General features: G+C 41.2%; 1 protein-coding gene and 1 long non-coding RNA gene across 3 annotated transcripts in view; one reads left to right on the top strand and one right to left on the bottom strand.

Annotated features, from left to right (window-relative positions):
* The window catches only part of GIPC2 (GIPC PDZ domain containing family member 2), a 99,182-nt gene that overhangs the window by 46,030 nt on the left and 28,161 nt on the right, over nt 1–24,991 (bottom strand). For both annotated transcript variants that reach the window (XM_012442813.2, XM_012442814.2), the window contains exon 2: nt 8,136–8,321. In XM_012442813.2, the coding sequence (XP_012298236.2) occupies nt 8,136–8,321 (186 nt within the window). The remainder of the gene's footprint in view (nt 1–8,135; nt 8,322–24,991) is intronic.
* LOC135273420 (uncharacterized) lies at nt 16,897–24,343 on the top strand. Its single transcript, XR_010341215.1, has 2 exons — nt 16,897–17,506; nt 22,935–24,343. It is a non-coding gene; the product is annotated as an uncharacterized LOC135273420 (long non-coding RNA).

The following is a 24,991-nucleotide window of genomic DNA, read 5'->3' as shown; positions in this document are numbered from 1 at the left end:
TGTTTATGTCCTTTGTCCACTTTTTAATTGAGTTGTCTTTTTTTTCTTATAACTTTCCTTATAGATGCTGAGTATTAGACCTTTACCGGATACCTAGTTTGCAAATATTTTCTCCTATTCTATAGGAGAATGTCTGTTTACACTGTTGATAGTTTTTCTTACTGTGCAGAAGCTCCTAAGTTTAATTAGATCTCACATGCTAATATTTGCTTCTATTCTGATTGATTTGGTGTCTTTGTCATGAAATCTTTGCCCATTCCTATATTCAGAATGATATTGCCTATGTTGTCTTCCAGAGTGTTTATAGTTATGGGTTTTACATTTAAATCTTTAATTCATCTAGATTTAATTATTGCATATAGTATAAGGAGGGTTCCAGCTTCAATTTCCTGCATATGGCTAGCTAGTTATCCCAGCATCATTTATTGAATAGGGACTCTTCCCCACTGCTTGTTTTTGTCAGCTTTGTTAAAGATCAGGTGGTTGTAGCTGTACAGCCTTATTTCTAGGCTCTCTAGCCTGCTCCATTGGTCTATGTGCCTGTTTTTGTACCAGTACTATGCTGTTTGGTTACTATAGCCCTGTAGCATAGTTTGAAATCGGGTAATATGATGCTTCCAGCTTTGTTCTTTTTGCTTAGGATTCTCTTGGCCATTCAGGCTTTTTTTTTTTTTTTTTTTTTTTGAGACAGTGTTTCACTCAGTCACCCAGGCTGGAGTGTAATGGCACAATCTCAGCTCACTGCAACCTCTGCCTCCCAGGTTCAAGTGATTCTCCCACCTTAGCCTCCCAAGTAGCTGGGATTACAGGCACTCGCCATTATGCCTGGCTAATTTTTGTATTTTTAGTAGAGACGGGGTTTCACCATGTTGGCAAGGCTAGTCTTTAACTCCTGACCTCAGGTGATCCACCCGCCTCAGCATCCCAAAGTCCTGGGATTACAGGTATGAGCCACCACACCCAGCCTCTGTAGGAATTTTTAAATAATTTTTTCTAGTTCTGAAAAGATTGTCATTGGTAGTTTGATAGGAATAGCACAGAATCTGTAAATTGATTTGGGTAGTATGGCCATTTTAATGATATTGACTCTTCCTATCCACAAGCATGAGATATTTTTCCATGTGTTTGTCTCTTCTCTGATTTATCTGAGCACTGTACAAGCTAATACAAAACACACTTAAGCACAGAGACCAGTGTTACTGTAAAGCAACCACACAAACAAGCCAACATAATAACCAGCTAATAACACAAACATAAAATCAAATCCACACATATCAATATTAACTTTGAATGTAAACAGGCTAAATGCCACACTTAAAAAGCACAGCATGGCAAGCTGGATAAAGAACCAAGACCCAATGGTATGCTGTCTTCAAGAGACCTATCTCACACAAAATAACACCCATAGATTCAAAATAAAGCGATGGAGAAAAAAATCTACCAAGCAAATAGAAAACAGAAAAAAAGAAAAGCAGGGGTTGTAGTCCTAACCCTGTTTTGTTTTAGACAAAAAAGACTTCAAACCAACAAAGATCAAAAAAAGACAGAGAAGGCCATTACATAATAGTAAAATGGTTCGATTTGACAAGACAACCTAACTATTCTAAATATATATGCACCCAACACAGGAGCACCCAGATTCATAAACCAAGTTCTTAAAGATCTACAAAGAGACATAGACTCCCACAGAACAATAGTGAGAAACTTCAACACTCCATTGACAGTAGTAGACAGATCATTGAGGCAGAACATTAACAAAGATATTCAAGACCTAAACTCAACATTCGACCAAATGGATCTGATAGATCTCTACAAAACTCTCCACCCAAAAACAACAGAATATACATTCTTCTCATCACCACAAGGCACATACTCTAAGATTGACCACGTATTATAATTGGACATAAAACACTCCTCAGAAAATGCAAAAAGAACTGAAATCATACCAAACATACTCTTGGACCACAGCACAATAAAAATAGAAGTCCAGACTCAGGAAATTGCTAAAAAACATGCAATTACATAGAAATTAAACAACAGGCTCCTGAATGACTTTTGGGTAAATAGTGAAATTAACGCAGAAATCAAGAAGTTCTTTGAAACTAACAAGAACAAAGATACAGCATACTAGAATCTCTGAGACACTGATAAGGCAGTTTTAAGAGGGAAATTTATAGCACTATAATGTTCACATAAAAAAAATTAGAAAGATCTCAAATTAACTACCTAACATCACAACAAAGAGAACTAGAGAAACAAAAGCAAATCAACCCCAAAGTTAGCAGAAGAAAGAAAGAACCAAAATCAGAGCTGAACTCAAAACACAAAAAAAATTCAAAAGATCAATGGATCCAGGAGTTGGTTTTTTGAAAAAAATTAAATAGGCCACTAGCTAAACTATAAAGAAGAAAAGAGGGAAGATCTAAATAAACACAATTAGAAATGATGAAGAAAATGTAACCACTGACCCCACAGAAATAAAAATAACCATCAGAAACTACTATAAACACCTACATGGACACAAATTAGAAAATCTCGAAGAGATGAATAAATTCCTGGACACATACACTTTCCCAAGACTGAACCAGGAAGAAATTGATTTCCTGAACAGACCAATAATGAAACTGAATCAGTAATAAATAGCCTAACAAACAAACAACAAAAAAAAACAGCCTAGAACCTGACAGATTCACAGCTGAACTCTACCAAACATATGAAGAAGAGCTGGTACCATTCCTATAGAAACTATTGAGGAGGAGGGACTCCTCCCCAGCATCGTCCTAATACCAAAACCTAGCAGAAACACAACCAATAAAGAAAACTTCAGGCCAGTATCCTTGCTGAGTATCAGTGCAAAACTCCTCAACAAAATACTTGCAAACCAAATCCAGCAGCACATCAAAAAGCTAATCCAGCACAATCAAGTAGGCTTCATCCCCAGGATGCAAGACTGGTTCAACATAAGCAAATCAATAAATGTGCTTAATCACATAAACAGAACTAAAGATAAAAATTACATTATTATCTTAATAGATGCAGAAAAGGCTTTTGATAAAATTCAACACCCCTTCATGTTAAAAACTTTCAACAAACTAGGTATCAAAGTAACATACATCAAAATAATAAGAGCAGGCTGGGCGTGGTGGCTCATGCCTGTAATCCCAGCACTTTGGGAGTCCCAGGCGGGCGGATCAGGAGGCCAGGAGATCAAGACCAGCCTGGCCAACATGGCAAAACTCCATCTCTACTAAAAATACAGAAAATTAGCTGGGTATGGTGGCAGGCACCTGTAATCCCAGCTACTCCAGAGGCTGAGGTAGAAAAATCACTTGAATCCAGGAAGTAGAGGTTGCAGTGAGCTGAGATCTCGCCACTGCACTCCAGCCCGGTGACTCTGTCTCAATTAAAAATAATAATAACAATAAGAGCAATCTATGACAAGCCCACAGCCAACATTATACTGAATGGGCAAAAGTCAGAGCATTCACCTTGAAAACCAGCACAAAACAAAGAGGCCCTCTCTCACCACTCCTATTTAACATAGTATTGGAAGTCCTAGCCAGAGCAATCAGGCAAAAGAAAGCATTAAGGGCCTCCAAATAGGGAAAAAGGAAGTCAAACTATCTCTGTTTGCAGGTGATATGTTTCTATATCTGGAAAACCATATTCTTGGCCCAAAAGCTCCTTCAGCTGATAAACAACCTCAGCAAAGTTTCAGGATACAAAATCAATGTACCAAATTCCCTACTAACATTCTTTTTTTTTTTTTTTTTTTGAGACGGAGTTTCGCTCTTGTTACGCAGGCTGGAGTGCAATGGCGTGATCTCGGCTCACTGCAACCTCCACCTCCTGGGTTCAGGCAATTCTCCTGCCTCAGCCTCCTGAGTAGGTGCGGATTACAGGTACGCGCCGCCATGCCCAGCTAATTTTTTGTATTTTTAGTAGAGACGGGGTTTCACCGTGTTGACCAGGATGGTCTCGATCTCTTGACCTCGTGATCCACCCACCTCGGCCTCCCAAAGTGCTGGGATTACAGGCGTGAGCCACCGTGCCCAGCCCCTAACATTCTTATACACTAACAGCCAAGTCAAATGCCACATCAAAAAGACAATCTCATTCACAATTGTCACAAAAAGAATAAAATACCTGGGAACACACCTAACCAGGAAGGTGAAAGATCTCTACAATGAGTAAATACTTTAATGACTTTGAAAGTAAAAATTTTGCTGGGGAAGCCAAGAAAGAACCCTGTGGGGCAAGATGACAATTAGAGGTATAGTTATGAGTTCATAATTTTTTTTTTTGAGACAGCGTCTCCCTCTGTTCCCCAGGCTGGAGGGCAGTGGCATGATCTTGGCTCACTGCAACCTCCTCTTCCGAGGCTCAAGTGATTGTCCTGTCTCAGCCTCCCAAGTAGCTAGAATTACAGGTGTGCACCATGCCCAGCTATTTTTTGCATTTACAGAAGTACAGTTTTACCATATTGGCCAGGTTGGTCTCAAATTCCTGGCCTCAAGTTATTCACCTACCTCAGCCTCCCAAAGTTCTGGGACTACAGGCTTGAGCCACAATGCCTAGCCCAATTCATAATTTCTAATAAATATATTCTCTAATTCTACCACTGAAAGGATCTAGAAATAATGCATTCCAGTAGCAATGTATGAGCATAGCTAATACCAGAACTTGACTTTCAAATATCAATCTCTAGTAAAAATCAGAGCTCCTTAGAGAAATGGTTGATTCTAGGCCTCAGGAAAAGGAGATACCAGATAGGTCTAGAACATCGTGTTGTGCCAGAAAGTAAGAACCTACTCAATAAAATGACAGGAGCCATGTCAAAAAGACATGGGGGCCCACTTACAGGGATTTCTGCAGGCCAAGTCTCAGGAAACGTGAGCATCAAAATAATTGATAGTAATAGACTCTAACCCATTGAGTAAAATATAAAATCACGTGCACATGTTGACAATAAATAAGGGCAGCTTTTTCCCTACAATAAAAGGCTTTCAGAGAAATATATAAGGAATGATGGAATTAGAAAAATAATCATTTGTTCAACCATTATAGGAAAAATTAATTCAGGCAAGACTCATCAACAGATACTAAATCTGTGTGATGCAAATAAGAAAACAGGATATTTTCATAATATCAAAGCATCTCTCCACAATTACTTATCACAAAGGAAAATAATTTTGTAAAAAAGACTGGTGACACTACCTCGGATAAGTGACAAAAATTAACATCACAAACAGTAAGACAAACCAACATCAAGTAACTTCTGATGCAGTGCACTGAGAAGGATACAGCATCGCTTATGTAATTTTCCTGCCAAAAATGCACAATCTATTTATCAACATGAGGAAACATCAGAAAAAGCCAAATTTAGGGACATTCTATAAAAGGCTGAGGAACTATTCTAGATTAAGGAAGACTAAAAAGACATGACAACTATTCTAGATTATAAAGACTAAAAAGACATAAATGAAATGCATGATCCTAAATTGGATCTGTATGGGGGGAAAATAATAAATACAATTAGGACAACTGATACAACTATATGTGAACTATAGATTAGTTTAAAAGTATTATATCAATATTAGACTTGTGAATTTCATAATTGTACTGTAGTTATATATAAGAAAATACCCTTGTTCTAGTAATTACACTCTGAAGTATTAAGGGGTAAAGAGTATATATGTGTGTGTGTAAGAGAGAGAACAAAAAAATCAAACATGGCAAATGGTAATAATTGGAGATTTGGATAAATGATGTATGGGAGTTATTTGTATTATTATTGTAATATTTCTATAAGTTTGAAATTATCCTCTCTCAATTTTTAAAAAATGTCACCAACTGTGTGTACAGTATAATATGCATCTCTCTTCTAAGTTGAACTATATGTTGGCAGCTTAGATTATGCCTTGCTTTCTCCTTTGCTACTATGTCCTATGTCTCCACAGCGCTAGCGACTAGTACTCTGAGGCAGGTGCATGTTTGACAAAGCATTTTTTAAAAAAATAGAAAGACAAGCTCTGAATGTCAGAGGCTAAGTTTTAAAAATCCACACGTTTGTGAAACTTCCAAGCCCTTCTCTGCTGCATGTGCCCCATGTCCTAAGTTTCCCTTGGATAATCCCGTATGACTTTCCCAAACACAGATTTTCCATTTGGTCACTCACTCAACCTTCAGCACAGTCATATCTTTTGCCGAGCTAAAAATAGCCATTCTATCAAGTGGGAAGCGAAAGTCCCATTTACAGTTAAGAAGATAACTTCCCTAAGATTATTTTTAATGATGACAGTGCATCAGCAAATCATGATTTGGACAAAATAAAGGCACAAAATATGCCCTGTTGCATGAAGTCTATCATTAATTCTTAACTGAGTAAGTAGAAGTCCCAGCTCTGAAGTCAGACCTCATGGATCCAAATCTTGAATTTGTCCAGCTGTTTAACTTTGGGCAAGCTACTTAACCTTCCTGATCCTGTTTCCACTCCTGTAAAACAGGGTTGGAAATAGGACATATCCATGGATCTCATAGGCATCTTTTTGAGCAAAAGAAGCCAAAAGTAGTGTAGTATATAATATATGATTATATGAAGTTCATGGCAATAGATGGCAGAATAATGGCTACTTTGTGGGGAAAGAGTATTGACTGGGAAGGGGCACAAATAAACCTTGTGGGTTGCAGAAATGCAATTTATCCTGATCTGGGTAATGGTTAAAGAGGAGTGAGTATGTAAACATTCACTAAGCTATACATTAAAAATGCCATGAAACCCCATCTTTAAAAAAAATTGCTTTGCATAATGAAATTTAAAAAAACCCTTATATCGCAACAACAACAAAAAAAAAAATGCAAAGAAAAAACATAATACCAACCAAATAAAATTGTAAGGATTAAATGAGAAATTATATGCAAAGTGCCTAGTACATGCATTCTATATAAGTCAGTTATTATAACTACCTATTACAATAATAGAACCGTTATGTTTAAGAGATGAGTCTACCTTTGTCTCTTCAGTTCTTATTTTTATACCATTTCAAATTTTCTCTTGCCTTTGAAGCTCTATACTGCTCTCTTTGTATTTGAATAAAGGAATTATAATTGGCCCTGGGTATCCATGGGGGATTGGTTCCAGGATCCATCATGAATACCAAAATCCTACGGATGTTCAAGTCCCTGATATAAAATGAGGTAGTATTTGCATATAATCTATGCACATCCTTCTATATACTTTAAATCATCTCTAGATTATAATATCTAACATAATGTCAATGCTATGTAAACAGTTATACTATATTGTTTAGGAAATAATGACAAGAAAAAAGTCTGTACATGTTCAGTACAGATGTAATTTTTTTCAACTATCTTCAATCTGTGGTTGGTTGATTCCACTAATATACTCACGGATATGGAAATCTAACTTTTTATACTTCTTAAAGTTTTGGAGAGCATTTTTAAAGATGTAAATAAGGCAGTCAAAAGTATGAATAGTTGGAAATAACACCAATTCAATGAAATCAGCCTGAAAGTCATCAGATGTTAAAACCCACAGACATGGAAAAACTTACATTGATAATCACTAGGCACCAGAGTTAGACTTTCCTTTCAGTTAGTTCAAATTCTAGAGGAAGTTTAAACTAAAGGGAAGAAATTCAAGAAAAAGATAAACACAAACTGATGTCTGAACATTTTTCAAATGAAAGTGAAACATTACCAATTAATGCATTCTTGCTGAGCTGGCTCTCACTCTGAAGATCATTTCTAACTCTCTTTGACCTGGTAGATTTTTTTTTTTTTTTGAGACAGAGTCTTGCTCTGTTGCCAGGCGCCAGGCTGGAGTGCAGTGGCACGATCTCGGCTCACTGCAACCTCTGTCTCCCTGGTTCAAGCAATTCTCCTGCCTCAGCTTCTCGAGTAGCTGGGACCACAGGTGCAAGCCACCACACCCAGCTAATTTTTGTATTTTTTAGTAGAGACGGGGTTTCACCATGGTCTCGATCTCTTGACTTCATAATCCGCCCGCCTTGGCCTCCCAAAGTGCTGGGATTACAGGCATGAGCCACCGTGCCCGGCTGATTTTCTTAAATGTTATCGTCAAATAGGTTACACTGTTATTTTTTAAAACTTACCTTTATAAAAGCATAGCCAACACCATTATCTGTAATGGTGAGACCAAGTGAATCCTCAGATTTATACACATTCACTTCTTTTTTGATTCCTTTCACATGGGCAAACATGAAATCCTGTAGTCCTAATTGTCCTCCTAAGAGTCTTTCCATGTCAACTCTAGGTGTGTTTAAAGTGCAATATAAGATCTGCAAAGAAAAAGAAAAATTAAGGTCCATTTCCATTTAGAATACATCTGACCATTAATTTATTCATAAATATTTATTGACTGGAATACTCAATTTATGATACAAAGAGTTACATCATAAAATGTGTTTTTATGTTGGCTGGAGAGAATCTGAGACACATTTTCATACGGTAGCATTAGGTAACATGTATTGAGGGTTTCCTATAGGCCAGGCTTCATGCTAGACAATTTACATCCCATTATCTCACTTAATCTTTACAGTAACTTTATAACATACATTGGTATCGCCATATTACAAATGAGGAAATTGAAGCCTGGCAAAATTAAGTAATTTCTCTAAGGTCATACAGCCAGTACTTGTCAGAGCCAAGGATTTGAGTTCAGGTCTTACCAATTTCAAAGTGGTTTATGCCAAGTGACCTGACATTTTACAATGCTGAAATCAAAGGTGATAGTCCCAAAGGTCTGCATCATGCATATGCTACAATAAAAATACAGGCAAGCCTGCATTTGAAAGTGGTAAATATATTTTTAAAATATAGACAGTTTTATTTATCTTGCATTATAGTGACTAAAAAAAGCAATTTAATTAATGAATGAAGTGTTAAAATGAATATGTTTTGGAACTAAAATGGACTTCAAGGACTATTAACCCAACCCCTTAATTTAAAAAAAAAACGGGGAGGAGGGTCATGAGATTGAGGTCTGGGGATTTTAAAACAACTCGTACCAATTCATGTGATGGTAGAAATAGAGCAAAAAAGGAACCAAACAGTGAAAAGTTGTAAGGAGATTTCAAAGGGGCTTTTTATGTTTACCAAGTCTTTATTTGATCTCATTTTCCTTCAGAAATATGACTCATTTGACTAACATGTGCAGTGCTACTCAAGTTTGTCAACCATAATCTGGGAAACTTGTGGGGCCCAAATTACAGAAGAAGAGAAGCAAAGTTGAAAAGATGTCATCGGTTAAGAAGCTAAGTTCAACAAGCATGTATCGAGTAGCTGCTATGTAACAAGCCAAAGAAGGGCATTTTAATATGGCTGTTTCATGCCAAAATGACTAAATGAAATTTATCAGGTAATGTCCACCACAGACACCGCAAGCCCTTCCTCCATCCTGGATCTTTACCACAGGCCTCACTCTTAATCCTCTCCCAGTATCCTGGAGTTTTTCACATCAGTCCTGATTCCCACCAGAACCTTGATTAAGCCTTAACACATCCATAATCTGCATGCTGCTCAGAAATAGGGTGCACTGACTACTCACTGAATGCCTTTTTAGGCCATGTCAAAATGTATGTGAATCAGAAGAGCTTCATAAAATAAAGCTCTCCCTGCTACACAATCAACGGTTAAGAGCGTTCCGCCAAGCTCAGACCAAATCCCAGAGGTGTGTTAAAGGAGCTAGTGATGAGGACAAAAAAAAGGTCACTGGCTACTGACCCCTACCCTGATCTCTTTTCATCCCAGTCCTTGCTGAGCCTTTAATTTAACCCTTTATGTTCCTAGTCAAGGGCAAAATATATTCAGCTTTGCAGATAGTGAGTTTTTGCAAATATTCTCTAGTGTAAAAAGTATATTGTTCTCAGTGGGACAAAAAGTCAGTTAAGTCAAGAATGGTGCATATTTCTGATCCTAATTGAAAAATCAATGGCATATTAGTTTGCTGACAAAAATCATTTGAATAGGTAGAGGGGGACGAAAGCATGTGAAGAAAACAGGTTTTCTGACTCTCCTTCACAAAGTGATGGGAAGTAAGGAGAAGAAATAGTTTTTCTCCTTGTTGTTGTTTTTATTCCAGTGAATCTGTCAATGGTATGCATAGTGGATCCCAAACACCACCAATATAAAAGCAATTTACCCATTAGATAGGGGGAAAAAACATTACAATACAATGATCCTCTAACAGGATAGAAAAAAACTAAAAGAAAAAAAATCCCACACAAACTGAACTTCTAATTACCAAGCCTCTTCCTTTGCTTCCTTTCTTTCAACTTTTCACATGCTTCACTACAGAGCAAACATTAGATTTCCTGCAGGTAGCAAAACCCTTTTCCATCGGGCTTCCTCCCCTGCAGAAGAACATTCCATTCTGTGCAGCCAAAAGTTGGCAGGCAAGGCATTTAGTTTCTTTTTTTCTGGAAGGAATGGAGCCAGCTATATCTTTCAGTGAATGGAGCTCCATGGGAAGCTATGTTGAAAACTTGTAGGAATGTGATAGCCACTGCAAGGTGGAATAAAAGCTCCATGACTTCAGATCAGTTCTTCATAGGAGAATAAGAACCTACCACTCACACTGTACCAATGCACAACTATCAGCAAATATACCTCTAAGTATGTGATAAAGGTCTAGAAATTCAAGCATCCTCAGATTTTATATTTTGAATTGCAAAATAAGAAAGTGATACACTGGTTTCTAAATAATGCAAAGTTCCTGCTCATCCACTCATCAAAAAGCAATGAACATTTAAATCAAAAGGAACTTTAAGAATCAACTGTGAGCTTTCCTACCCTTGCTCATACTCACATGATAGGGAAGAAAACAATAAAATTAACAGTGAAGTGGCCATATTATCAATGTTCCTATAAGAAATATTTGCTTCCAAAATCTAAGTACATTACACAACAGGCAGTGAAAGGCAGTGCTTAACTTTTTTTTTTATATATAACACTCTCTGGTGGACAAACTAAACTAAATCAGAAAAGATTTGGAAGGTAAATTCATAACAAGGTATCATGCAACATAAGGAAAATGACTGATCCACTAGATATAATCTTAATGATGCTTTTCATCGTAAAATGAAATCCTTAACACCTTCTGGGTATCTCTATTTGTTGCTTTACTGCCATCATTGCCTATTTCCACAACAGATGGAGTACTCTTGACTATTTCATTTTCTAGAGCATCACTGCACAATAAAAATACAGTGTAAGCTAAATAATTTTAAATTTTCTAATAGTCACAGTAACAAAAGTAAGAATAGCTGAATTAATTTAATTTACAATTATGTAACCCAGTATATCCAAAGTATTGTCATTTCAACATATAATCAGTATAAAAATTATTAAGATAGTTTATATTTTTTATTAAGTTTTTAAGATCTAGCATGTATTTACCCTTTCATCTTGTCTCAGTTTGGAAGAACCAGCCACATTTAAAGTGCTCAGTATCCAAATATGGCTAGTGGTTACAATATTGAGCAGTTCAGCTTTAGAATCTCATGTATATAGGCTGGGTGGAGTGACTCACACCTGTAATCCCAGCACTTTGGGAAGCTGAGGCGGGCAGATCACCTGAGGTCAGGAGTTCAAGACCAGCCTGGCCAACATGGCAAAACCCCGTCTCTACTAAAAACACAAAAAATTAGCCAGGAATGGTGGCAGACACCAGTAACCCCAGCTATTTGGGAGGCTGAGACAGGAGAATCACTTGAACCTGGGAAGCAGACATTGCAGTGAGCCGACATCATACCACTGCACTCCAGCCTGGGTGACAGAGCAAGACTCTATCTCAAAAGAGAAATAAAAAACACTTTTAATAGGTAGGGATTTTTTCTTATTAGTTTATTTGTCTTATTGCAGGGGTCCCCAACCCCCAGGCTGCAGACTAATACCGGTCCATGGCCTGTTAGGAACCAGGCCACACAGCAGGAGGTGAGTGGCTGCAGGCAAGAATTACCACCCGAGTTCTGCCTTCTGTAAGATCAGGAGTGGCATTAGACTCTCACAGGAGCATTAACCCTAGTGTGAGCTGCACAAGTGACGGATCTAGGCTGCCAGCTCCTTATGAGAATCTAATGCCTGATGATCAGAGGAGGAACAGTTTCATCCCGAGATCATCCCACTCACCCCAATCCATGGAAAAATTGTCTTCCATGAAACCAGTCCCTGGTGCCATAAAGGTTGGGGACTGCATGCTTATCACTCTGCCTTATCTACATGGAAGATAGACTAATTGAAGGAGAAAGTAATTGCCCTTTAGGGCCAGAAGATGGAGGGGCTTGAATTATTGCTGTGTTAGACATCAACATCTTCAGTATCTATTTCCTTTCCCCCTAATTTTCCTTTGGAAACTTCTCTTCCCCATTTTAAGCCATACGGTAGCTTGGGTGGGAGTGACCACATCCTCAGGTTAAAATTGTTTAATGACTACCAGTTTAGGCCAAGAAGATCCAAGAATGAACACATTGGGGTTTGGGGGGAAAAATCCTCTTCTCTTTTCCATAGAAGCTACCAAACAGTGGTTCTCTCTTCCTCACTTCTTCTAAATCATGTGAAGTCTAAAATGATGGCAGCTGTCACTCAAACATTAGAAGAGTGGGCCTGGCAACAATGCTGACATGGAGAAGTGCAGAGCCTCTGGCTCCCATCTTACTTAAAGACAGTCAGGAGTGGACACTGGAAACTGTCCACTCGTTTCCCCTCCTAACACAATTCCCAGATGTGTACACTTCTCAAGCACTTTGGAGGAAAATGACTCACATCCCCTGTTCCAGGCACAAAAGTGAACTGGCCTAAGTGGTGGCTTAGGAGTAGCATGTGGCCCAATGCCAGCCTATAAGACACAGAGGAAGATGTCCAGGAAGCTCTGGAAAAGATTTTTTCATGCCTAATAAAGAAACACAGGAAGAGACAGTCCCTTTCTTCCTCTGTATGTTGCCTTATCTATATGTGGTCTAGGAATTTCTACCACCATCTTCCTGCCAGCTGAGAAAGATACCCATGCCAAGAAGGGCAAAGCAAAAAGATGAAATAAACCTAAGTCCTTGGTGACATTGGTGAGTTACTCAGTTAACCAATTTGGAGCCCACTCTACCCCTTTTATTTATTTTGAGACAGGGTCTCACTCTATCACCAAGGCTGGAACACAGTGGCATGACCATGGCTCACCGCAGCCTCAACCCCCCAGGCTCAAGTGATCCTCCTGCCTCAGCCTCCCCAGCAGCTGGGACCACAGGCACACACCACCAACTAATTTGTTTATTTTTCATAGAGACATGGTCTCACCATGTTGCCCAGGCTAGTCTCAAACATGGGCCTAATTGATCCTCCTGCCTTGGCTTCCGAAAGTGCTGGTATTACAGATACAAGCTACCACACACAGCTCTCTTTTATGTAAAATATTAAGTTATCTTGTTTTAGCTAGTTTGAGTAAGTAGACTTCTGTTACTTGCAGCTGAAAACACACTCTCTAATATACAATCCTAACCCAGAGTGTTTCGTTACATGAGTCAATAAATTTCACCAAGCCATTCTGGGTTGGATTTTCTGTTACTTTCAATTAAAAGGTTCCTAACGGATAGAATGATTATACCTTGTCTCTTTATAATTCTTCACAGATTAAAAGTTCTTTCTGCCTTTTATCTCATTTTATCCTTTAAAAATATCTAAAGTACATGGTGAATTATGTTTAATATACTGAGGTTTTATGGCATCCTAATTTCACATTCTATCACCCCTAACAAAAATTTCAGACAATCCCTCCTCCTTACTTCCAATATCAGTAAAATAAATAATTCGATAGACTGAAACTGTCTCATTCTTGTAATGTTAAATAGAAAGAAGAGAAAAGGAAACACAAGAGAAGAAAATAATGGATAAAGAGTAAAGAGTTCTAAATCTAGTCCCAATTATGTACCCTTCAATCTCAGGGGGTTTAGTTGAGTCATTTTTGCCTCCTTGATCCTCATGTAAACTGTGGCATTATTAAAGTCTGGTCTACATCAAATGGTCATTAGAAAAATTCAGTAAATGTTTAAAAGTACTTTTGAAACTAAAAAGCTCTTGTGAGGCCAAAGTGAGAGGATCACTTAAGGTCAGGAGTTCAAGACCAGCCTGGTCACCTCAGCAAGACTACATATCTTAAAATAAAATTAAATTAAACTAAAAACAATTATCTGGGCATGGTGATGCATGCCTATAGTCTCAGCTACTTAGGACTGAGGCAGGAAGATTGCTTGAGCCCAAGAGTTCAAGACTGCAGTGAGCTATGATTGTGCTACTACACTCTAGTCTGGGTGACAAAGCAAGATCCTATCTCTAAAAACTAACTAAATAGATAAAAAGGCTCAATGTAAAGGTTATTTTATTATTCCTGGAATACAGGTGCTTCTTGAACAATGATATGTAGACTTAGGCTTGACAGCCTCTTAAAGTACACGACCTAAAATATCAGATTTTTGTTCCCTTTTAATATCATAACCAGGATCAATTTCATTTCTTCTCATAAAAAAATTATCCTTCAACTTTTCTTGTTGTTGAAGGATAACTTGCAGAGTTTCCTTGCTGTGCATTTATATTAAATTGTTACTTTCTTCAGTATTTTCAAATTCTTACCACATGGTTATGATTATTTATCATTGAAACTCAATATGGCTAGGAAAATAAAAGTTTGAACTATTGCACAGTCATTAATATCAATTAATATTGCTTTTTCTCTGATGTCACCATTATATACTCCACAATGTGCTTTGTGAATAGCATTAAATAAATCATTTGTCATTCGTGTTTCAAAAGATATTCTGGTCCACAAACAGGTTAACAAATCTCTCCCAAAACACATCAAATTCATGTTTAAAACTCCAGGAAGTCCACTGCCAACTTTTTTTTGTCAAACGACTTCCTTAAACAGGAACTGAGCTGGCCAAAAATTTTACATGTTCCAAAGATCTCTGGTAGAAATTATGGGCTTATGCAGCTGGAATTACATTATTTGTATATGTGATTTTAAACATAAGCAGTATTACTAATTATTTTTATATGCATACTCTCCTACATCTCAATCTTCCCCAAAAACTTTGCTTACATTTTTATACTATATCTCAAATAAACATTATAGAAATAGCAGCCAATGTCATTATAGAAAATAAAGAGAAAGGCCAGTGCAGTGGCTCACACCTGAAATCCCAGCACTTTGGGAGGCCAAGGCAGGTGGATCACTTGAGGTCAGAAGTTCGAGACCAGCCTGGCCAACATGGTGCAACCCCATCTCTACTAAAAATAAATTTAAAAAAATAGCCAGGTGTGGTGGCATGCACCTGTAGTACCAGCTACTCAGGAGGCTGAGGCAGGAGAATCTCTTGAACCCAGAAGGCAGAGGTTGTAGTGAGCTGAGATCAGGCCACTGCACTCCAGCCTGGGCAACAGAGTGAGACTTTGTCTCAAAAAAAAGGAAAGAAAAGGAACCATACTTTCATCAGGAGTTAGTACTACATATTTGTACATATGAAAATCACCTGGATTATGTTTCCTTTGCTATTGACTAAGGTTTTATCTGGGTTGCTCTTATTATCTAAGTCTCAAAGGCTTTTCCTCAAAGAGAAAAACAATGATTATTTTACCTCCATCTAAATTATTGTCCTTAAAGTTACAGAAATTAAAAATAACCTAAAACAAATAACAAAATAATTATGGGGGAGAAAAAAACAGCCATGTACCCTGAGTGCTTGAGAAGAAAGGATCAGCTCCAGCTAACCCACAGGAACAGAATCACATTACTCAAAACTCTTCCAAAAGGCTCTGAGTGTCTTATGCTACATAATCACCCCCAAAATATTTGGTAAATGTGTCATATCAAGGAACTTCTAGAACTCAAACTAGTCTTCAACTGTCTTCAATTATATACATAGACTGGGCAACTGCTCCTCTCTCTTATTTGTATACAGTTGGGATACTGGCTCCCACTTCCAGTGAAGTGCTGTACTGTGAAAGCAAATGAGCTAGGGAGAGGAAGGTCAGCAATGATTTTTTTTTCAAAATCAACATTAAGGTCCAAGAAACACTGATTACTTAATGTACCAGCTACTTTCATATGTTATCTCGTTTAATTCTCAACAACAATTTTATGCGAGATGTATCATAATACCATTTTTTGTAGATTAGAAAACAAAGGTTTAGAGGGGAAAATGGCTTGTGTAGGGTCACATATATGGTAATTGGTAGAACTGCAACTCCAATCCTGGTTGTCCAAGTTGTCTGCCCTACAGTGACTCTCTGACACCTAATATCTGTGTGGGGACATCTAAGTTACTGGCCACTTCCTAATACATTAGCCCAACTAAATCCTTGTGAGTCAGGTCATGAAGACAAGTATCAATATGCCCTTTGCAGGGGAGAAAACAAGCTCAGACATGTTAAGCGATTTGTGTAGGGTCACATAGCTAGCAAATGACAACATCAGAACCAGAATTTGGGCTCTTCCTAACCCATGATACCGTAGCTGTGATGTAAATATAAACTCAGCTTTGAATTTAAAACTTTTAGAAAACAGGCATGATGGCACACGCCTGTAGTCCCAGCTTTTTGGGAAGCCAAGGTAGAAGGATCACTTGAGCTCAGGAGTTTGAGGCAGCCTGGGCAACTCAGTGGGACTTCTTTTTTTTTTTTTTTTTTTTTTTTGGAGACGGAGTTTTGCTCTTGTTACCCAGGCTGGAGTGCCATGGCGCGATCTCGGCTCACCACAACCTCCACCTCCTGGGTTCAGGCAATTCTCCTGCCTCAGCCTCCTGAGTAGCTGAGATTACAGGCACGCGCCACCATGCCCAGCTAATTTTTTTGTATTTTTAGTAGTGTGCTATAGCTGGCCTGGAGCCAGAACCTGAGCAATGCCATTTTATATGACAAAGATGAATCTCCAAAAATAAGTTGTAATAACTGCCCCATTCTCTTTGCAATAACTGCTGACTTGGTTTCTGTGAATAAGACTGCTAGTCTGCTCTGGATAATGTCCACCAGGTGAAGTTGTTTACCTTTCTCATCAGTAACTGACAGAATTGCTGGCCTTTGCTCATCAGAATGCGCAGCCCAAGCTAATCTCATCTTGGCCCCTGTGAACTAAGATCTGTAAATTCCACTGCTACCCAGATAATGTGTAAACTAATGTTTGTCTTGACTTTTGTAAATCATTTATGCAGCAATTAGAGTGACAATAAGCCCCCGAGCCCTCGGAATGTCCGGAGGCCCCCACCCCCGTCCCTGCCCAGGAGATGATTTACAGAACCCACCAGCCCTCGGAATGTCTGGAGCCCGCTGATCCCCCTCCCCACTCCTCAACCCCACTTCCAAGGTGGTCTTTCGGGTATAAAAAGCCTTGACACTCTCCCCTCAGGGCCGCGGGTTAGAGAGACGTGAGTCCTCCGTGGTCGCCGGCAATAAAGACCCTGCAATTTGGCATACTTTTGTCTTGGTGAGTTATTTTAATCTCGCATCCCAATACTACATTATTCTGGGGGCTCGTCCGGGATATTCTCTCATCACCAGACAAAAGCCATCTCAGAATCTCGTCCGGGTGGCCGCTTCCGCCTCGGGGGTCTCTAGGGGAGGCGCCCCCTGAGCTACCTCAGGGCCCCGGAGCGCCACCGAGGAGGCAAAGCGACTGCACGGCCGACATTCACCCAAAATTCCACAGGGTCCTAAAAACCTCCGGAGGTGAGTTTAATCTGGGAACTAGTTCAGAGGAAGGGCCTGAGTCGGGGGACTGACGAGTCATTGCAACTCTGACCTGGCAAGCCTCACCGAGACGTCGCTTGAGGCTTTTGGTGGCTGGCACAGTGGGTGTCAGCCTTCTGGTGGCTGTCATAGTGGGTGGCAGCCGTCTGGTGGCTGGTGCAGGGGGCATCAGCCTTTTGGTAGCTGGCGCAGTGGGCGTCAGCCTTCGTGTGGCTGGTGCAGGGGGTACCAGCCTTCTAGTAGCTGATATAGTGGGTATCAGCATTCGATTGTTTTCCGTAACCTCTGTGTGAGTGAGAGAGTGAGTGTGTATATATGTAGTCCCACGGCTGAAAAGCTACGGGGCTTGTGTGGGCCTTCACCCGCGGTTCCACGGGGGCGTCATACGGCATAACGGTGATTCACCTCAGAGCTGTCCTACCCGGACTTCCATCCTGAGGTGACCTGGCCTGGGGCTTATACAGGTACATCTTTCGCTAAGACGCCCCTGAAATATTCCTCCGGGAACGTGGCCGGGCAGGCATCTGACTGGTCTCCCATCTGGGGGGCACCTACCCTTTGTCTGTCACTCTTGTATGTGGTCCTGTCCTGTTTGTAAGTTTGTCAGTTTTATTAGACTCCTGCTAGCAGACATACACTGGTTCAGGCCATCTTCCCTTGAGGTAGAGGATGTTTTACAGTGGTTGATGGACCTCTGGATACAGGGAACTTTTATTAATAACACTCCAGCAGAAATTACTCTTCTTCCTTCTTTGTCATCTTTTTCTTCTATCACTGAGGCCTCACTCTTTCTTCTTTCGCCATGTGGCAGATAGTCTTAACTGTAGTTGTCTTTATTCTCTTCCTTGTTATAATCACTGTGGCCTGTAAATTCTCCCAGCCACCTCCCCCGGGAAAAGAGTATCTTTGCCCGTGCTGGGTCTGATTCCATGTCGGGGAGGCAGTTGTGCCCTCAACACCTCAGAAGTAGTTTCTTTGGGGCCGTAGGGAACAAAGCCCTAAATCAGAGTCTACGAGTGTTCTTTCTCAGGCTGGGGTGGAAAAACTGGTAACTGCCTATTCTGCCAGAAAAGTGTCCAATGTTGTTATGGGCAGTGCCCAACGGTACATCCCAGAGAGAGAGAGAGAGAGAGAGGAGAGAGGAGAGGAGAGAAGAAAAGAGACAGAGAGGAGACAGGAGAGAGGGAGAGAGAGAGGAGAGAGGAGAGGAGAGAGACAGGAGACAGAGAGAGAGGGGGGGAGAGAGAGGAGAGAGGAGAGGAGAGGAGAAAGGAGATAGAGAGGAGAGGAGAGAGACAGAGAGAGAGGAGGGAAAAGAGGGATTTGATGTTTTTTTAGGGTCCCTGTGTGAAGGCGATCAAAAAGCCACAGGGGCGGGAATCTCGCAGCTGGCCTAGCGGCTGCAAGCTCCGTTTTAAACTGACACAAAAAGCATTTTTTTTTTTTTTTTTCTCTTTCTCTCCTGTCAGCCAGAAGCCCCCCCCCGCCCCCCGGGTGTGAGGCAGGCCACACCGCCTCAGGTTGCAGTATTTGCATCCCGAATCTGGCTTTAAAAAGCTTTCTAACCCTTTATAATGCAAGTGACTTGTTAGTGCAGTTAAAATTAGCTCTCTGCAACAGAACTTTTCCATTTGAGTTAGCTTAAAACAAACAAAGAAAAAAAGAATAGCTAATACAAGTTCCAGGACCCCGAGAGAGAAAAGAAAGAGAAGAACAACAACAACAACAACTAAATAAACTCGTCACAGTCCCGACCATGCACCCCCCTCCAGTGCATAATGGCAAATTTTAAAACAGGGTTCTCTAGCCAGTATGGGGTTAAACTAACCCTACAGAGGCTTCGGACTCTCTGTAAGTTAGAGTGGCCAGCCTTTGGGGTAAGCTGGCCAGATACGGGGACATACGACCCCAAGATAACTCAGGCTGTCTGAGACATCATGACAGGGTCCCCGGGCCACCCTGATCAATTTCTATACATTAATCAATGGCTAGAATTAGTCCAACACCCTCCTCCTTGGCTTAAAAAAAATGTACAAAATGGGCCGGACTTCAAGTTATGTTAGCAAGCCCACAGAAGAGCCCCTCGGCACCGGCTATTCTTCCAGCCCCTGCTGAGAACCAAGAGATGCCTCCACCATATTCTCGGCCCTTGGGGACAGGGTCCCGACACCCCTCTCCGGACAGTACTAATGATCGGCTCTTGTCTCCTCTCCACACTTAAAGCGAGGCCCCACACCTGCCAAAGCTGCTGCCCCTCCGGGAAGCACCTCCCGCAAATGGCAGCAGCTGGGGCAGCCCCTTCTTTGTTCATATCCCTTTTTCCTCTAGTGAGTTGTATAACTGGAAAGTGATAGAAATCAAAGAAAGGGCCAAACACTAAGTGCTGGCACAAGCTTTATTAAGAGTAAGGGAAAAGCTGCCAGGATGCACCCAAAATTGGTGCGCAGCACCTGTGGTGTGGCAAAGGGGATTTTTATGGCCTGCGAGCCAGGAGATGCCTCCAGTGTGAGAGGCTGTGAGGGGGGGGAGGTGCTGGGGAACTGCTGAGTTTAGTAGTTCCTGGGAAGTGTTCGTGCTGGGGAACTGCTAAGGTGGCAAGAGGGGAAGGGTTAGAAACCTGCTCAGATGAAATGTTCCCTGGGAGGGGGTCGTGCTAGGAGGCTGGGGAACTTAAGGCGGTGGCAGGGTTTTACAATAGATAAGTTCCGTCAGAAGGCTCAAATTCCCCATTCTCTGAGAAACCCCAGGCTTTAACAGGGCTCTTAGAATCTGTACCCTAGACTCATCGCCCCACTTAAGACGACTGCCAACAATTATTACTAATTCTGTTCACCACAGAGAAGAGAAGTAAAATTAGACAAGAAGCCCATAAAGCAATACTTGGGATGGGGAAAGGGTCAGTAGAAAACCGCCAAAAGCAAATTAATGAAATTTTCCCTTCCACCAGGCCCGAATGGGACCCAAACACCTCAGCGGGCCTGCAGGCTTTGAACATTTTTCACCGGTACTTATTAGAGGGGGTTAGGGGGGCAGCCCGAAAACCTACCAATCTCTCCAGGGTAGGGAATGTGACCCAAGGTCCACAGGAGTCCCCAGTCACTTTCCTAGAGCACCTACAGGATGCCTACTGTACCTACACCCCCATAGACCCTGAGGCCCCAGAAAATCAGCAGGCCATCAACCTGGCTTTCGTTTCCCAATCTGCCCCAGATATAAAAGAAAATTGCAAAAATTAGAGGAGTTACAGGGAAGGAATTTAACTCAGTTGTTGAAGATTGCCCAAAAAGTCTTTAACAATAGAGACACCTTAGAGGCTAAACAAGATAAGGGAGTTACTAAGGCAGTGATAGCAGCACTCCCGGAGACCCGAGTTATCTCACGAGGACCAGGAGACCAGCAGAGAGGCCTCGGGGAACAAAGGCCCAAATTAAGGCACAACCAATGTGCACTCTGCCGGTGAGAGGGACAGTAAAAAACGAATGTACTTGATCCAGTAGCCTCCGGATGGCCAGTGTGCCAGAAAGCAGTGGCAGCCACAGCCCTATTAGTCAAAGCTAACTTTGGGACAGGGGTTATACTTAGTGACACCCCACACGGTGGAGTCACTACTCCGTGGAGCTCCAGAAAAATGGATGTCAAATGCCCGCGTAGTCCAATACCAAGCCTTACTTTTGGACCAGCCCCGCATAAAATTTTCAAAAACCACAGTTTTAACCCCCGCCACATTGCTACCTGACAGCAAGCCAGAGGAGCCCATACATAACTGCCAACAGACAATAAATGTCCTCCATGCTGCGTAACCGGATCTCACCGACATCCCCCTGCAGAACCCAGAGGAGGTACTGTATACAGATAGCAGCAGTTTCATGGTCGACGGAGTCAGGTATGCCGGGGAAGCTGTGGTCACCCTAGACCAGGTTATTTGGGCTCAGGCTCTTCCACACGGAACCTCAGCTCAAAAGGCAGAACTCATAACTCTGATAAAGGCCTTAAGCTGGGCAGAGGGAAAAACTGTCAACATATATACAGATAGCCGATATGCCTTTGCTACTGCCCATGTACATGGAGCCATTTGTAGAGAAAGAGGGTTGCTTACCTCAAAAGGAAAAATTATCAAAAACAGAGAAGAAATCCTTGCTCTACTAGAAGCTGTATGAAAACCCAAGGCAGTGGCAGTAATACACTGCAAAGGACACCAGAAAGGAGATTCACCAGAGGCAAGGGGAAATAGGGCAGCAGACCTACAAGCCAGACAAGTAGCCTTGGGACCGGTGAAACCTCTAACTCTTCTCGTAACCCTGCCGGCCCCAACCCTGCCCTCTACCCCTATATACTCACCTGATGAAAAAAACTTTGCTAAAGAACAGGGGGGACGACAAGATTCCACAGGATGGTAGATTCTACTGGACTCAAAGATTGTGCTCCCTGAGGCTCTAGGATAGACTCTAGTTAAGGACACACACCAGGCCACTCACTTAGGGCAAACAAAACTAACTGAGCTGCTGAGGGCCAAATACTACATTCCACATTTATATGAGATTGTTAAGGAAACTACTACTCGTTGTGATATATGTGCCCAGGTAAATCCAGGAGGCAGTAGGTCTAGTCAGGCAGGGATAAGGCTTAGGGGAGCTAGCCCAGGGGAACACTGGGAGGTAGATTTCACTGAAATAAAGCCCCCAGCATGTGGCTACAAATACCTCCTTGTGTTCGTAGACACTTTCTTGGGATGGGTCGAGGCTTTTCCCACTAGGTTAGAAACTGCACTGGTAATAAAAAATTGTTACAGGACCTGGTTCCTCAATTTGGCTTGCTCTTAACACTGGGATCAGATAATGGCCCTGCATTTCCAGCACAGGTTTCTCAGGGCCTGGCCAAGGCCCTGGGCATAACCTGGAAACTACACTGTGCCTATCGCCCCCAGAGTTCAGGGCAGGTTGAAAGGATGAACCGAACCATAAAGGAAACTTTAACAAAATTTATTCTAGAGACCGGTAAGAACTGGGTCAACCTGCTTCCTTTTGCTCTCCTCCGTACCCGATGTACTCCCTATAAAAAAAAAAGGCTTCACTCTTTTTGAAATTATGTTTGGGAGGTCCCCTCCCTTACTCCCCAAACTTGCGAACGCCATACATGCTAAAGTCCATAACCATACACTCATTAAGTCCTTGCAGGCACTCCAGTCTGTTCAGTCCCAGGTGCACACGCTCATCAGGGAGACTCAGCCTACCCCAGTGGACCTTGCTGACCAGCCAGTACACCCCTTCCAGCCTGGGGACGAAGTCCTGGTAAAGAGATTCACCGCCTCCAGCTTAACTCCTCGCTGGAAAAGACCCTACACCGTGATCCTGGTCACCCCCACAGCAGTCAAGGTGGACGGACTGACTGCCTGGATTCACCACTCACACGTCAAGACTGCCCCCCCAGATGCAAGATGGGAAGCGGCTCCATCCTCAATGGACCCCCTAAAGCTAAGACTATTGCGCCGTTCTCGGTCATCATCCTAATTTACTCTGTCACACCAAATAGATGACTCTTTGGCTAAAATAGTGTTACAAAATAGAAGGGGATTAAACCTGTTGTTCTTAAAGAAAGGAGGGCTGTGCACAGCTCTCAGTAAGCAATGCTGCTTCTATGCAAACAATTCTGGAATCATTAGAGACAGTCTTGCAATAGTTAAAAAAATGTAGAAACCAGAAAACGCCTCAGAGAAACTTCAGAGAGTTGGTACCAAAAACTATTCTCTTAGTCCCCCTGGCTAACATCCCTGCTCACTGGGTTAGCAGGACCCTTAATCCTAATAGTCCTAAGGTTAACATTTGGGCCATGCCTCTTGAACATTCTCATCAAGTTTATCCAGGAAAGAATAGATTCGGTAAAGTTAATGGTTCTAAGATCCAACTATGGGCCCTTATATCAAGAAGAGGAAACCTATTAAAGATTTAATACGTGTTAAAAGAACAGGGGGGAATGTGCTATAGCTGGCCTGGAGCCAGAACCTGAGCAATGCCATTTTATATGACAAAGATGAATCTCCAAAAATAAGTTGTAATAACTGCCCCATTCTCTTTGCAATAACTGCTGACTTGGTTTCTGTGAATAAGACTGCTAGTCTGCTCTGGATAATGTCCACCAGGTGAAGTTGTTTACCTTTCTCATCAGTAACTGACAGAATTGCTGGCCTTTGCTCATCAGAATGCGCAGCCCAAGCTAATCTCATCTTGGCCCCTGTGAACTAAGATCTGTAAATTCCACTGCTACCCAGATAATGTGTAAACTAATGTTTGTCTTGACTTTTGTAAATCATTTATGCAGCAATTAGAGTGACAATAAGCCCCCGAGCCCTCGGAATGTCCGGAGGCCCCCACCCCCGTCCCTGCCCAGGAGATGATTTACAGAACCCACCAGCCCTCGGAATGTCTGGAGCCCGCTGATCCCCCTCCCCACTCCTCAACCCCACTTCCAAGGTGGTCTTTCGGGTATAAAAAGCCTTGACACTCTCCCCTCAGGGCCGCGGGTTAGAGAGACGTGAGTCCTCCGTGGTCGCCGGCAATAAAGACCCTGCAATTTGGCATACTTTTGTCTTGGTGAGTTATTTTAATCTCGCATCCCAATACTACAGTAGAGACGGGGTTTCACCTCTTTAAAAGAAAAAAGAAAAAGAAGAAAGAAGAAGAGGAGAAAGGAAGAAGAGAAGAAAAAGGAGGAGGAAGAAGAAGAAGAAGAGAAAGAGGAACAAGAAGAGAAGAAGGAGGAGGAAGAGAAAGAAGAAGTAGAGGAAGAGGAAGATGAGGAAGAAGAAGAGGAGGAAGAAGAAAGGAAGGAAGTAGAGAGTAGAAGGAGGAGAAAGAGAAAGAAGAGGAAGAGGAGGAGGAGCAAAAAAAAAAAACAAAGCCTTCTAGAAGAGACTATACAGTTTTATACTCTGTATGGAGCCAAATACATTGTGTTCATTTAATAAACCCCTCACTTTCTAAAAGGAGTAAGATAGTTTGCATAAAAGAGCTATTTATAATTAGACTTTAAAAGCTAAACATATTATACAGTAAATATCAAAATAGCAACATATTACTTAATTTAAATTATTATAAATGATTTTAAAATTTCTTCCCACTAATTTTAAAAATGAGTAGTTACATTTGTTTCTTTGTATTATAAACACAGTAATTTAAAGTCTTAAGCCTGTTACTTTCCCAGTATAATGCACGTACTAAATTTCTAG

This window comes from Aotus nancymaae, unplaced genomic scaffold (genome assembly GCF_030222135.1).
Source record: "Aotus nancymaae isolate 86718 unplaced genomic scaffold, 86718_ANA_hifiasm-v0.15.2.pri h1tg000007l, whole genome shotgun sequence".
In the NCBI taxonomy this organism is placed as follows: domain Eukaryota; kingdom Metazoa; phylum Chordata; class Mammalia; order Primates; family Aotidae; genus Aotus; species Aotus nancymaae.
The sequence above is the reverse complement of the archived record's forward strand: the minus strand, read 5'-3'. Positions and strand labels throughout refer to the sequence as shown.